Source organism: Camelus bactrianus, chromosome 9 (genome assembly GCF_048773025.1).
Source record: "Camelus bactrianus isolate YW-2024 breed Bactrian camel chromosome 9, ASM4877302v1, whole genome shotgun sequence".
NCBI classification, from domain to species: domain Eukaryota; kingdom Metazoa; phylum Chordata; class Mammalia; order Artiodactyla; family Camelidae; genus Camelus; species Camelus bactrianus.
In genome coordinates this window covers 2,029,160-2,043,322 of record NC_133547.1, presented here as the reverse complement: position 1 = coordinate 2,043,322, position 14,163 = coordinate 2,029,160, and the positions used below count along the sequence as shown (strand labels likewise).

Here is a 14,163-nt window from a genome sequence, read left to right as displayed (position 1 = left end):
CAATTTGTCTATTTCCAATGGAGAAACAGTATTGGTATCTTTATCGGGGTTTAATTAAATCTCTAATTTAATTTGTAAAAAAACACATTCTTCAGATATGCAACAACACGGATATGCACAAACCTCAGAAAAAAAATGTTCCAAGCAGGCATGCACAAGAGTATATATACTAAAGGAAACAAGATCAAATCAAGAGACAAGGGCTCCGGACTCTGGGCCAGAGTTCACCTTGGACAGGGGATGGTTTCCTCATACACAGACCGGGTGCAACAGGTCCTGACCAGCAGCCAGGACACTGGTCTCCCGAACACACTGGACCACGCTGCCCTGGGATGGGTAAAGGTCAATGCTTCTCATGCTTCCACAAACCACAGCTGAACTACCCGCAGCGGTAGACGCCTTGGCCGAAGAGATGTCTTCTCACAAGAAACCCCTTGATATCTCATTTAAAATACCTCTGCTGATTTTTTTTTCGATTTTGACTGGCATACGAGTGGCTTATGATGAATATACATACAGTCACTATGACTGCTAATATTAGAACATTCCACTCCTATGAAGACCTGATTTTGCATCCACCACAATCTGTAATTTCCACATAAGGGTTTAAAATTAGTTACCAAGTGAACTCGGGCTTTTGCCTCCCTCCAAACCTTCCGGTAAAACGGCTGCTCCGGGCCAGTGGTGATACAACGGATGAGAAACATCTCACACGCCACTTGTACACAGCCGCCCACAAGCGCGTATCCGGCGTCTAACGGTCCCGGTCACACACTCAACCACCGGGTCAGAACCAACACCGCACACACGTCACGGCCACTCACCTGCATCACAGAGACAATCCCGCGCGGACAGCGGCCCCAGCGTACAGACCTCCACACACCGACCCGCCGGACCCAAAAAACCGCGCGTTCTCTCTTCGACGGTCTCCCGCGCAGCCCGCACGGACGTACGCACGCACGCACGCATGCGCCAGCCACCCGAAACATCGCGATATCCAGCCTTGCCGTTCGGTTAACAGCCTTAAGGCCTGGAGACTACGTTTCCCAGAAGCGACTGCGGCGCCGGCCCAATCGCGACGCGGCATCGGTGGGGCTTTGTGCGTCTGCGCCATCTTCCGGCTCCCGAGTCCGCCGGTACCGAGGAGGAAGCGCACCCGGGGCTGCAGGGAGCTCGGCGGCGGGGACACCTGAATAGGAGAAGGCGCAGGTGAGGGGCTCCGGAGCTTGCCAGACGCTCCGGGGCCCGCGCGGGAGCGAGCGCCGCGGCCGGGTGGCTCTCGGGCCTGGAAAGCACCGGAACGTGTCGCCTCGGCGTCGGTCAGCGGCTGTTCCGGCTCCGGACTACGTTTCCCGTCGGCCCCCGCGGCGCGCGCCCTGCTGGCGCCCCCTGTCTGCGTCGGGGCTCGTAGCCCGGGTCCACGGACCCCCTGGGTGGGTGTGTCGGGGGTCCCGACCCCCAGGATATGTCTGCTTGTGGCTGTTTTGCATTTATTCTTATGTGTCTGTGTGTTTTTTCAAATCTGAGATGAAATATTGTTATGAGACTCTCAAAGAGTTGTAGGACCCCAGAAGATTTGGAACCACTAGTTTAAAAGACGCGACTTCTATTTGGAAACATTTTAGAGGATCTTATTCAAAATTTGTCTAACCATGGGGAAGTGAGTCAATCACGGGCCACCCCTGTAATAGAATATTTATAGCTAATACAAATAATGCTTTTAAAAAGTGGTCATGAAAAAAAATCCTATTACATGATGTTAAGGAACATTTGTCATTATTTCATTTACACATAGAATTAAATATTTGTAATATGCCAGGCACTGTCCTAAACTCTTTTATAAAATAATAGTTTAACGATGAATTCAGTAAGTGGTTAAATGGTATCTTTTTTTTTTTTTTTAATGGAGGTACTGGGGATTGAACCCAAGACCTTGTGTGTGCTAAGCATGAGCTCTACCACCGAGCTATATGCATCCCGCCCCGGTTTCATTCTTAATACTTGGATGTTTTCCAATCCAGTTTTTTGTTTTTGAAGGTTTTTTTTTTTAGCCTGTGTGTCAGCAGGTTGGTGGATTCAACTCTTGCTGAATGTTCTCTTGTTGTACAAGGGGTCCAGTTGCGAGTATCTTTCATTGTCAGTTACTGTTGTTCCACCTCAGTTTTGATAGTTGCTTGGCATCCATCATGTGACTCTGCCAAAAACGATTCAACAACCTGCATACTTGTGGACTGTTAGGTACTAATCTTTGGTTCTATTTTTCAGGAAATATTGTGCATGCAGGTTTGTTCCCTGCTATGTCTCTGTGCAGGGGCATATTTATGATTTGATAATGGGGTCCTGGGCCTGCTCCATCTAATTTGCTTACTGCAACCATTTGTTGAAGGCAGGATCCATAAAGTCATGTCCACCAGGCCTTAGGTATTGTGGGGTTCTTCTAAGTTTGGAAGTTAGGTAAAGAGCCCGAGAGACTTCCCAAGGTGTTATATTGTGGGCATGAGAGCGTTAAATGGTTTGGTTCTGGAACGATTTCATTGTGGGCTAGGCTGGTGCAGGTCAGGCCGACTGTGCTCCCTGACCTGAGGACAGCCTTCCTTGTCCTTGGGACACCATGTGGTCTCAGTCATTGGACCAGGTCTGAGCATCTCCCTCTCAGATCTGCATCAGTAACAAGGGGGAGCTGAGTTTCCTGGAGTTGGGTGAGGGCCACAGTTTGTCCCAGCTCCCTCTAATTTTGGGGGTTGTTGGGTAAAGGAGGTGGGCATTTGTAATGGTCTCATTCTGGGAGCTTTGAGGCAAGCCTGGCCTCTCATGTTTGCTCTTTCCTCCCCCAGCTCTGCCATCTCAGGACTCTGCCCTTCTCCAAGAGAGGATCCAGGAGGAAGACCCATCAGCCCATGAAATTCTGAAAGTCATGTCCCTCGTGAGTTTTAAAATCATGTAAATATTTGCTTTCCTCATCCTGAAGCTTCCCACCTGGGTTCCATCCAAGAATCCGGTTCTCAGAGGTCCCCATTTTAGGGAATAAAAAGACCAGGCAGCTAGTACCCTCTCCTGCAGCTCTGTCCAGTCTGACCAGTGCCCTCGTGGATTCATTCTCTACAGCATTCCACATCTTCTGACAGCCTGGTATTCTGCTGGGAGACCAGAGGGAGTGGAAATCCATTTCCTTATATAAAGTGAGGGCTTCCCTTATTGGAACTGCGGTTTGATGAAATGGAGATGAACACTGATGAGGGACCACACACGAAAAAGCAGCGGAGGTGGTGTTGGTGGGTCTCAGTTTCAGCGTGGGGGCATCGTCTCCTGCATGGACAGTGGGGTATGTCATTGAAGTTCAGCTGGGAATCTGTGAGAGATCAGATGCCAGAGATAAGGTCCAGTTTGAGGCTGAACAGAGCATTTGACTCTGGGTCATTCTCCATCGGCTTCTTCAGCTTAAGAGCAAGCAGAGGGCAGAGTTGGGGATTGTAGGATAATCAGATGAATAAATTGTTCAGAATCTGCACAGTCGTAGTTTTGGAAGAGCCTCAAGAGATCTGACCTTGGCAGCCTCTGCATCCAAAATAAGGGAATGGTTGAGTCCGTTTTTTCACTAGATAGAGAATTGTACAGCTAATAAAAGTAATCTTCAAGATTTTTCTGATAAGGAAAAATGTCTGTGATACATTTTCACATAATGATGAGCCTGTGTCTTGAAGCAGTTCTTGTTTGTTTTGGGGGGGAGGTAATTAGGTTTATTTATTTTTACTGGAGGTACTGGGGATTGAACCTAGGACCTTGTGCCTGCTAAGTGTGCATGGTACCACTGAACTGCACCCTCCCCCTGAAGCAATTCTAGACTTAAATGAAAATCCTGTTTTCTAAGACAGAAAGTATTTTTTTAAATAAAATACTTTGAGAAAAGTCTACCAAAAATTGTTGGGTTTTGATGTTGTTTGTTACTCCATCAAAGTACACATGATAGGTGTCACCTAGAGCATTTATCACATACCAAGGACAGAGGAGGCAGGGCTTGATGACGCTGTCAAAACTGGGAAAACTCCATTTGGCTGGAATTTAATTTTCTCCCAGGCCTGTGCACAGGAGCTTTGGTTTGTAGTAAAAAGGAAAGTTCAAGACTATTTGAATGTCTCTTTCACCAGGGCCCATCTTCTCCTGTCCCCTGCTCACACCCGAGGCCTCCAGCCCCAGCCTTCTTTTTCACCAGAACACCCGCTTCCTGCAGAGGCCTCCTCCATCTCCTCTCATCCTGAACTACACATAAAACGCTCCTCCCTGTTGTTCCAGGGGTCAGACTTGTTCAGAGATGTGGCTGTAGTCTTCTCCCAAGAAGAATGGGGACGGCTGGCGCCGGCTCAGAGAGACCTGTACCGAGACGTGATGCTGGAGACCTACGGCAACCTGGTCTCCCTGGGTAAGGCCGTGTGGGCGGTTAGTGCGGGGTTACTGCGGGGCACGTCTGTCTCTTCCTGGTTATTTTAGGGGTCCTTTCTGAGTGGTTAAGGGGTAGCTCCATGGCCTGAAGCTGCCATGTGACTCACATATTCCCCCTGCCCTTCCTGCAGCTGCCTCTCCTGCTTGATAACCAGGCCCTGGATCTGAATTCTTGGGCCCTGCGCCATAACCAAGTGGCATTTTTTTTTCTTCACATCCAGGTCTTGCCTTTTCCAAACCTGCTGTGATCTCTTTCCTGGAGCAAGGCCAAGAGCCCTGGATGGTGGAGAAAGTAGCCACAGGAGGCCCATGCCCCGGTGAGTGGGGCAAGTGTGGGAAGCGAGGAGCCACCACAGGTAACAGTCCAGCTGCTTGGTGGGGAGGCGGGCCCTCTGAGTTTGAAACTTTTCCTTCCAAGTTGCCAGACTCAGAGGTCCGGTCTCAGCCATCATCGTGCCTAGCTTGTCAGCAGCGTGTGTACTTAGGTCACTGCTCCCTCCTGCTCTTGCCCACCTCACTGACCACGCTCAGCCTCCTTTGCCGGCCCCTCCCACCTTCTCTGAGAGCTGCACCGCAAGGCTCAGACTTGAGCCTCTTCTCCTCTGTTCCCTTCCATTCCCCGGGGCCCTCTCCATGACCGTGCTGTGCACACCATTCATCCCTGTGCTGGCGGACACGGAGCCACTGGCCACGTGTGCCACGGAAATTGAACTGAGTTAGTTAAATACATTTTAAATGTCAGTACCCTGGTTGCCCTTGCCACGTTTCAGGTGCTCGGTAGCTGTCCTGTGGCTGGCGGCTACTGTATTGGACAATGCGGATAGAGGATGTTTCCGTCATTCTTGTTAACCCCGCTTGGTTGTTCAGACACCTGGAACTTCAGTCCCACAGGGAGTCCTTGGTCCTCCCTAACACACAGGCTCTTCCCCTTTCTTCTCCACGTTCACAGCAGGGGGCTCTGTTCTGCTTGCTCAAGTCAAAACCTGTGGGAGCATCCTTGCCTTTTCTGTCTCCCACCCCTGTTCAGTCTGTCAGCAACCCCATTAGCACCATCTCGAAACATCCAGAATGGAGCCACTTCCACCAACACCACTGCTACCACCCGCACCCTTACCGCCGTGTGGACTGTTGCCATGGCCTCTGCCCCTGCCCTTGACCCTGCAGTTCTTTCTCCACACAGCAGCCACAGCGGCCTTCTCAAGACTTCAGTGAGGGTGTAGCACATCCCTGCTCAAAACCTGCCCACAGCTTCCCATCTCACTCAAGAGAAAATCCAAAATCCATACCATGGCCCGGTAGGCTCCACATCTACACTGCACCTGCATGTGCTATTTAAATTTTAACTAAAAATTTTTTTTAATGTAAAGTTCCATTCCACAGTCACCCTAGCCACATTCATTGTGTAGCAGCGCAGAATGGAACATTTTCGGTATCACGGGAAGTTGTGTTGCACTGTGTCGCTCCGTATAATCTGCTTGCCTGCTTCCACTCTGATTTCACTTCCTGCCACTCTCCGTGTTGCTGATTTGGTTACAGCCACACAAGCCTCTGTGCTGTTCCATTAACATAGCGGTTGGCAAATGTCTTCTTTAAAGGTCCGGACAGTAAACATTCTAGTAAACATGCCAGCTATGTGGACTCTGTCACAACCACCCAGCTCTGCTGTGGGAGCACAAAAGCAGATAATAGGAACATACCCACCCCAGCTTTGACATGTCAAACGTTCCTGTCTCGGGTCTTCTGCCCTGGCTGTCCCCTCCGCCTGGGGTGCTCCTGCTCCGGATGGGGAACTTCTCAGCCTCAGCAGTGGGGCTGGGATTCTGGGTGGGATAATTCTTTGTCATTCTGGCCTTGTAGGGTGTTAGCAGCCTCCCTGGTCTCTACTCTGTAGATTACGCCCCTCAGTAATGCCTCCCCTCACTCGTGACAGCCAGAATGTCTCCAGACACTGTCAGATGTCCCCTGGGGGCCAAAATCTTCCCTGATGAAATGCAGTTACAATGTGACATGAGACCAAAAGCCTGTCCACACACATTGTCTACAACATACAGTGAACTATAAGAAAATGTCAAATGGGAAGCTGAGAACTAAGCATCACGGGTGTGGTAGATCCATCCACGTGGAAGGGGTGGTTAGCCCTGGGAGTGCGTGAGATCAGGAGTCAGCGTGGGGAGAAGAGGCGTGTCCTAACCTGTAACCTAGCGGATTCATGCTTCTGGGAACTGGGACGTGGGCCTCTCTGGGAGGCCGTCACTCTGCCTGCCACACCTGAGATGAGAACAGATTTTTGCTTTTGTCATCTGAGTTTTCACAGTATGTTTGCGGTGCTCACTTTGCTTACTCCTTAGATGTGTGCGTTTGTGTCTTGTTTAAAGAGGACATCCCCCTCTGAGGCTATGAATCTCCTATAATTTTCCTCTAGTATATTTATGTTAGTTACGACCCATGTGGAATTCTTCCTAGTGCAACATGTGACTTCACATTACTTTCTAGAGTATTATCCAGTTACTCAAACACCATTTATTAACTTATTTTGTCTCTTTACCACTAATCTGTCAAGCCACCTTTGTCACCTGGTTTGTCACCTCTATTTCGATCTGTTTTTGGACTTTGTTCTAGCTCATTAATCTCTCTAACCATACTGCTTTTTTTTTTTTAATGTACCATACTGTTTTAAGTCATCAAGGATTTAAATGGTTTTTAAATATCTGGTAGAATTAGTCCTTCTTCCTTCTTATTTTTTAGGATTTTCCTGGCTATTTTCATAATTTTTCTATCTGAACTTTAGAATCAGAATGTCTGCTTTAAAAAAAATGTAGTTTTTCTTATTGAGATCAGTATAAATTTATAGATTAATTTAGGAGAAAACTGATTTTATTATGTGGAGTCTTCTACTGGAAAATATGGCAGGCTTTTTTCCCTTCATTTTTGTCCATCCCTAATGAAAGTTTTATTTTCTTTATGTAAACCTTGTATGTGTCTTATTACGTTTATTCCTAGGTGTTTTATATTTATTGCTGCTATTGGAAATGGCATAATCCATAATATGGACAAACACGGCATTCATCCATATTATACTCCAACTGGTTGTTTCTTTATACATGACAAAAGCTACTCACATCTTCAGATTAACTTTCTCATTGTTTATGAGTTTTTCACGTTACTCACTCGAGCTTTCCAAGCGTTCAGTTATATCCTCTGCAAATGGTGACAATGTTTTTTACACTTTTGAACCTTACAAGTTTTTTCCTCTTGCCTGATCGGGATTCTGAGTCTGCAGCACCCAGAACAGTGTTCATGGGGGCATCTGCATACTGATCTCCTGGCCCGCGATGGGAGTGCTTTCCGTGTCTTCTCATTAAGCACAGCAGCCATAGGAATGAGATAGAGATACTTTCTTCGGTTAAAGCAGCATCCACCGTTAAAGCAGCATCCACCTTTTCATATTTTATTGTTTTTTTCTCTTTCAATTTATAAAACCTGGGTTATATGAGTAGATTTCCTAATGCTGAATCTAAACATTGAAGGGTTGGATTTCTTGAGCCAGTTGTGGTCATTTATATATTTTCTGGAAAAATGTTCTTTCTAATTTAACTTTTTTCAGTTACAGTAGAATATACACAACGAAATTCACCGTACTCCATGGGCACTCGGTACGTCGAGTGTTGTGCGCTGCTGCCGTCACTGAGCTTCACGGCACTCTTGTCCCCTGTGATGCTGTGATTTATAACGAGAAATAATGCACATCTGGTCTCCATCCCCGTTTTCTGGCACACAGCTCTTAAAACCCCGGGAATCTCCAAAGTCATTAGTGTTTTGTGTTTTGATTGAAATATAGTTACAGTGTGTCAACTTGTGGTGTACAGCATGTTTCAATCATGCATATACATGCATATATTTGTTTTCATTATAGTTTACTACAAGATACTGAATATAGCCCCCTGTGCTATACAGAAGAAATTTCTTTTTTATCTATTTTATGTACAGTAATTAATATTTGCGAATCTCGAACTCCCAGTTTATCCCTTCCCACTGCCTTTCCCTCTGGTAACCATAAGTTTATTTACTATGTCTGTGAGTCTGTTTCTGTTTTGTAGATGAGTTCATCAGTGTCTTCTCATAACTGTCCTTTTATATGCTAACTAGATGACTGGTGGCTGGGGTCTCCTGGATCGCTTCAGGATGGGGGCTGGTTGAGAGGGGAACCAGTTATTCGATTAGAAGCTTGGAACTTTCAACCTCCAGGGAGGGGAGAGGGGCTGGAGTTGAGTTAATCACCCGTGGCCAATGATTTGATCAGTCATGCCTACATAATGAGGCTTCCATAAAAATCCCTAAAGGATGGGGTTCAGAGACTTCCAGGTTTTTGAACACATGGAAGTGTTGGGGGAGTGGAGAGCCCAGAGACGGCATGGAAGCTTCACATCCTTTCCCCACATCCTGCACCAGGCATCTCTCCCACCCAGCCCTTCCTGAGTTACATCCTCTGTAATAAGCCAGTAGTATAATAAGTAAACTGTTTTCCTAAGTTCTGTGAGTCATCTAGCAAATGATTAACCCCCCAGAGGGGGTTGCAAGAAGCTCCAATTTATTAAGGGGGCAAGGCTGGTAGGGGCACTCTTGTGAGACTGAGCCCTTAATCTGTGAGATCTGCAGAAAGATGGTGTCAGAATGGCCTTCCCTGTGAACAACCAGACGTGGTGTCTGAAAAAATCTCTCTCCTTTAGGCCCTCTTGACATGGTCTTGTTCTCATGACCTCCTGCGGATGGTGCACTGTGGTTGTGGTGCGTGTTTCTGAGGTGACACCAGCATCATTTCCCACAAGATCTGATATTTATTCCACAGACTCTTCGTCATCTTCCACTGTCAGAGTAATCCTTTGGTCCAGTAGTTTTTTGCTTAATAATTTCACAAATAACCAAACGAACAGCGGTCTCTGATGGGCCCCCGTGGGAAGCAGCCATGCCCCTATAAAGCCCTCTTTGGCCTTCTGTCTAATACGCTTTATGAATACATTCAAAAGCACCCATTCAGAAGTCGCTTTTCCCCATGTTCCCTTGTGTGAAGCTGCAACCAATTTATTAGTCAAATGTGATTGATTTCTGTGATGGCAGTAAAAACAGGCCACTGTAGCTGAAATCATGTATCAGATAGAATCAAGATCAAATACACCATTCAGCCTTTCCCTGAAGTTCAAATAATCAGCAAAGAATGTGGCTCTGAAAGAGGCCACCCCAGTTACATTTGGGCCTGATCTTCTAAACAAAGCCCTCCTTTTTCCAAGGTCACTGTTAGGCAGTGGAAAGGTCCAGGAGAGCCTGGCCCAGTTGACATTAGCTCCAGCCGTGGCGTTCAGCTAAACTTCAGAGACAGAAAGCATTACAGCGGAAGACCACAGCTGTGACAGCTTCCAGTGGACGTGTGAAAGCAGCCCCCCCCCCCCCCGTACACCACGGCCCCTGTCAAGCAGATGCGCCAGCCTGGTCCTCTGGCCAGAGAAGTATCCAGCCACCCCCTCCATCATTTTTTAAAAATCCACTATATTGAGGTGTAATTTATATTCAATTAAATGCGTGCATTTTAAGTATGGTATTTTAATTGAGTTGACAAACGTACGCATTTACATCATCACCACCACCACAGACAAGATCGAGAACATTTTCACCCTCTGGAAAGCTCCCTTGCGTGCCTGCCCACACACCACTCACACCCTCGTCCCAGGCAACAGATGACTTGCTCTGTCACTCTAGGTCATATGTGTGTTTTCTAGGGTCTTACAGAAACATTCACTTTTTAAAAAGCGTGGTTCAGAGGCGATTCTGAGCCACACTGCCATTTTCCAACTGCTCTTACCCTCTCCCTCTGATTACTCGTTCATCTCCTTGACGGTATCTCCTCTTTCACTGTTGTGCTTCTCCGTTTTCTAACTGCTCAGTCACATTCAAGAGCTTACAGATACTGAGTGTAAACTTTCCCGTTTTTACTGTATTAGTTCCTCTTTCTGGAAAAGGGAAAAACACACACTTGCTTTGTTCTTTTACAGTATCGGAGTCCAGGAATGATACTCAGGTATTGTCTCCAGCGCGGCACGTTTGTGAAGCACGGTCACCCCGGTGGGAGATAGCGCAAAGCCTGACAAGTTACGGTCTCGAGTGCTCGCGTTTCCGAGATGATTGGGAACGCAGAAGTCAGTTTGACGGGCAGGAGGGAGATCCAGGTGGACATTTGAGTCAAATGACCATTGGTAGTGAAGAAATGTCCACTTTTGACCAGCAAGCCTCCCTTACTTTTTATCAGAAAATTCATACTGGAACAAACCCCTATGGATATAATGAATGTACAAAAGACTTCTGGCAGGAGGACTTCATTAGTCCTCAAGGGATTCATACTAATGAGAAACCCTATAAATGTAAGGAATGTGGGAAGGCTTTTAAATATGGCTCCCGGCTAATTCAACATGAGAATATTCATTCTGGCAAGAAACCATATGAATGTAAGGAATGTGGAAAGGCCTTCAATTCTGGTTCAAATTTCATACAACATCAGCGAGTTCACACTGGTGAGAAGCCTTATGAATGTAAGGACTGTGCAAAGGCCTTTAGTCGAAGCTCACAGTTGATTGAACATCAACGAATCCACACTGGCGAGAAGCCCTATCAGTGTAAGGAGTGTGGCAAGGCCTTCAATCGGATCTCACATCTTAAAGTACATTACAGAATTCACACCGGGGAGAAGCCCTATGCATGCAAGGAATGCGGGAAGACCTTTAGTCATCGGTCTCAACTGATTCAACATCAGACCATTCACACTGGCAAGAAGCTCTATGAATGTAAAGAATGTGGGAGGGCCTTTAATCAAGGCTCAACCCTTATTCGACATCAGAGAATTCATACTGGTGAGAAGCCCTATGCATGTAAGGCATGTGGGAAAGCCTTCAGGGTGAGCTCACAACTCAAGCAGCATCAGAGAATTCACACTGGAGAGAAACCGTACCAATGTAAGGTATGTGGCAGGGCTTTCAAACGGGTTTCACATCTTACTGTACATTACAGAATTCACACCGGTGAGAAGCCCTACGAATGTAAGGAATGTGGGAAAGCCTTCAGTCACTGCTCGCAGCTGATTCACCATCAAGTAACTCATACGGAGGAAAAACCCTATGGATATAAGGGATGTGGGAGGACTTTAAGTCATGACTCAAGTGCTGTTCAGCATCAGAGAATGCATAATAGAGAAACACCGGTGAGTTTAATAAATGTAGAAAAACCTTCCATCAGCACTTACCCCTTACTGATCATCAGAGAATTTATGTTAGCGAGCAGCCATATGAATGGAAATAACGGGAAGAGTCCATTAGCTTAGGCTAATCACAACTTCTGCTTTCTATCTTGGAGAGAGACTTGCATATAATCCAAGTGAGAATTCCCTTATTCAGAGCTGTCCTTTACTCTGAGTCATAACATCCATATTGAAGAAAAAGTCTACGGATGCAAATTGTTTAGACCATGATTGTCAAAGAAGGAAAGGTGAGGTAAAAAATTTTGTCTCTAACACTCCAGAATCACGTTTTCTAACCACAGTGTAATCATTTTAACAATAGCCAAAAGTTTGAATTTTATTGGAAAATAAAAAGAAAAAAAATTTTTTCTTGAGTTAACAAGGAAATAAATCATGCAATTACTGTGAACGGTAAGGCCGACAATGAGAGTTTTACATGCCCAGAAATGTGGGATGTGGCTGGAGCTGCTCAGAGGAGTTTTTATGGCTTTTAAGTGCATGCAAAACTGGAAAAACTGAAGGACTATACTCAAATATACTAAAGGTACTATTTAAGAAGCCAGAAGAGAGAATACCAAACACCCTGATGATGAATAAATCAATAGAAAACAAAAACAGAGTATGATGAAATAGAAAGTGGTTTATCCTACAAAAACTTCAGTTTTTATTTCTCCCTGATTCAAGAGTAAACTACATTTAGGAGACTCTTAATTTCCAGGATTTTTGTTTTGGGTTATCTTTTAAAACTTTTGTCAGACAGAAGTGGTTGTCTGCCTGCCTGGCAGCCATACCCAATTCCCATTCCTGTTGGCAGCACCTGTCTTGCCTTAGAATCTGAAGATGTCAGATGCTTTTTCAGCCTCTTTTGCAGCTCAAGATGGCCCTTATGTTCCAGTGTATGGCCAGTATGTTCTGGGGATCTACAGTGGCTTCTGGGAAAGATCTTCCTCATTCAGAAGAGACAGACACATTAGGAAGACTCCCTCCCCTTTCATTTCTTGCTTTTAAACATCTTCCTCTGAGAACCATGATGCCTGGAGCTGCTGCAGCTGTCTTGAAACCAAGAGGAGAAAAGAGAGGACCTCAGAGATGCTGGCCCAGAGTCCTAAGCACACTGAGCTATGAGGCCAATTTGAACTGTCTCTTTGATGCCTTGTTATGTAAGGGAAAATAAACCTTTATTGCTGAAGTTAATTTTAGCTGAATTTTTATAAACTTGCAGCCAAAAACATCCTAAATAACTTCAATTTTTATTTTATTGTGATTGGTAAATGTGGCCTGAAAATACCTACTTTTTAAAATTTGACATTTTTCTTTGTGGCTAAGTACAGGATTGGTTTTTGTATATGTTCCATGACATTGAAAAAGAATAGACTTTTTTGGATACAAAATTCTGTTTAAGCCTATAGATTATAATTATAAAATTCTCCACATTCTTATATAACTTGCTATATTGGATCAGAATCGCCTAAGATTGGGCTTTTTAACCAAAATCTTGAATTTCCAGAGATTTTTACTTTCTATGGCCTATAAAGATATGACTTAACCCCTATTTATGAATCATACTTTCTTCACTATATAATGTCCTGCTCTGCCAGGTGTAGGGGTGGACAAACCAAATCTAGCCTGCTGCCTGTTTTATAAATAAAGTTTTATTGGAACACATCCATGTTCACTTATTTACACATTGTCTACAACAGTAGAGCAGAGTGGTTGCAAGGACTGTGGCCATAATGCCTATTTATTTCCTGTCTGACACTCTAGATGAGAAGTTTGGCAACCCTGGCCTCTTGTAACCCTTTTGGAATTTTATTTCCGTTCTTTGTAATACTAATAATAATGATCGATCCTTGTTTACCTAGCACTTTTTTGCCCATCCATTTATTTTCAACCCCTGTCATTTTAGTTATTTCTTTAAAAAGCTGATCTTTTAGTAACTCAAAATAGGAATCTTCTTCTGTAGGGAAATTCACATTTTTATTTAGTGTATTAACTTTATTCCTTTCGTTTTACACTGTACTACTTATTTGATCCTGGTCTCCTTTCCTTATGTTGGCTGGTCCTCTTGCTCAACTGGAACTTTCCTCTGTGCTTAAGGTGTTGTCTCCGCATTCTGAATCATCTTTTGGGCAGGATGAGCGCACTGTTAACACTTTCTCACCCATCATTCATTTCTTTGCTGCTCTCCTCCAAGAGACCACCCTCGCTTTCTCTGTCCCTTCCTTCACAGCCTATCCTTTAACATTTCCTCCATTTCACTGACCTAATGAAAACTCACCCTCCACAGCTTTTAGTTTTACTCTTATTTGATGCCTCCACTCCTCACTGCCAGACCCACTCATGATTTCCACTTAAACTGAAATACAGTACTCAGAGTAACATTCATTGCTGGCTCACTGTTTGCCCCTGTCTTTTAAGGTAACAGTTTTATTTCAAATGCTAATTGG

General features: G+C 45.2%; 2 protein-coding genes across 7 annotated transcripts in view; one reads left to right on the top strand and one right to left on the bottom strand.

Moving 5' to 3' along the window:
* The window catches only part of ZNF583 (zinc finger protein 583), a 30,311-nt gene extending 29,359 nt beyond the window's left edge, over nt 1–952 (bottom strand). For both annotated transcript variants that reach the window (XM_074369010.1, XM_010961952.3), the window contains exon 1: nt 825–952. The gene's annotated coding sequence lies outside the window, so the exon portion shown is untranslated. The remainder of the gene's footprint in view (nt 1–824) is intronic.
* Nucleotides 953–1,064: 112 nt separating this feature from the next.
* Nucleotides 1,065–13,381, top strand: ZNF582 (zinc finger protein 582). Of its 5 annotated transcripts, none has more exons than XM_074369021.1 (5): nt 1,065–1,209; nt 2,835–2,940; nt 4,291–4,417; nt 4,659–4,793; nt 10,482–13,381. In XM_074369021.1, the coding sequence occupies exons 3-5, from the start codon at nt 4,384–4,386 to the stop codon at nt 11,798–11,800; spliced, it is 1,488 nt and encodes a 495-aa protein (XP_074225122.1). In that variant the 5' UTR covers nt 1,065–1,209; nt 2,835–2,940; nt 4,291–4,383; the 3' UTR covers nt 11,801–13,381. The 5 variants fall into 5 exon arrangements, with proteins under 5 accessions (XP_074225122.1, XP_045377927.1, XP_010960255.1 ...); XM_045521971.2 differs by having other exon boundaries at nt 1,066–1,209; nt 2,835–2,923; XM_010961953.3 differs by having other exon boundaries at nt 1,148–1,433; nt 2,835–2,923; nt 4,659–4,754.
* Nucleotides 13,382–14,163: the final 782 nt, after the last annotated feature.

Excerpts from the sequence above, each read along its gene's own strand:
- ZNF582 (XM_045521971.2), top strand. Across the intron at positions 4,418-4,658 it reads CGGCAACCTGGTCTCCCTGG|GTCTTGCCTTTTCCAAACCT; the intron begins GTAAGGCCGTGT and ends CTTCACATCCAG. Across the intron at positions 4,794-10,481 it reads GAAGCGAGGAGCCACCACAG|TATCGGAGTCCAGGAATGAT; the intron begins GTAACAGTCCAG and ends GTTCTTTTACAG.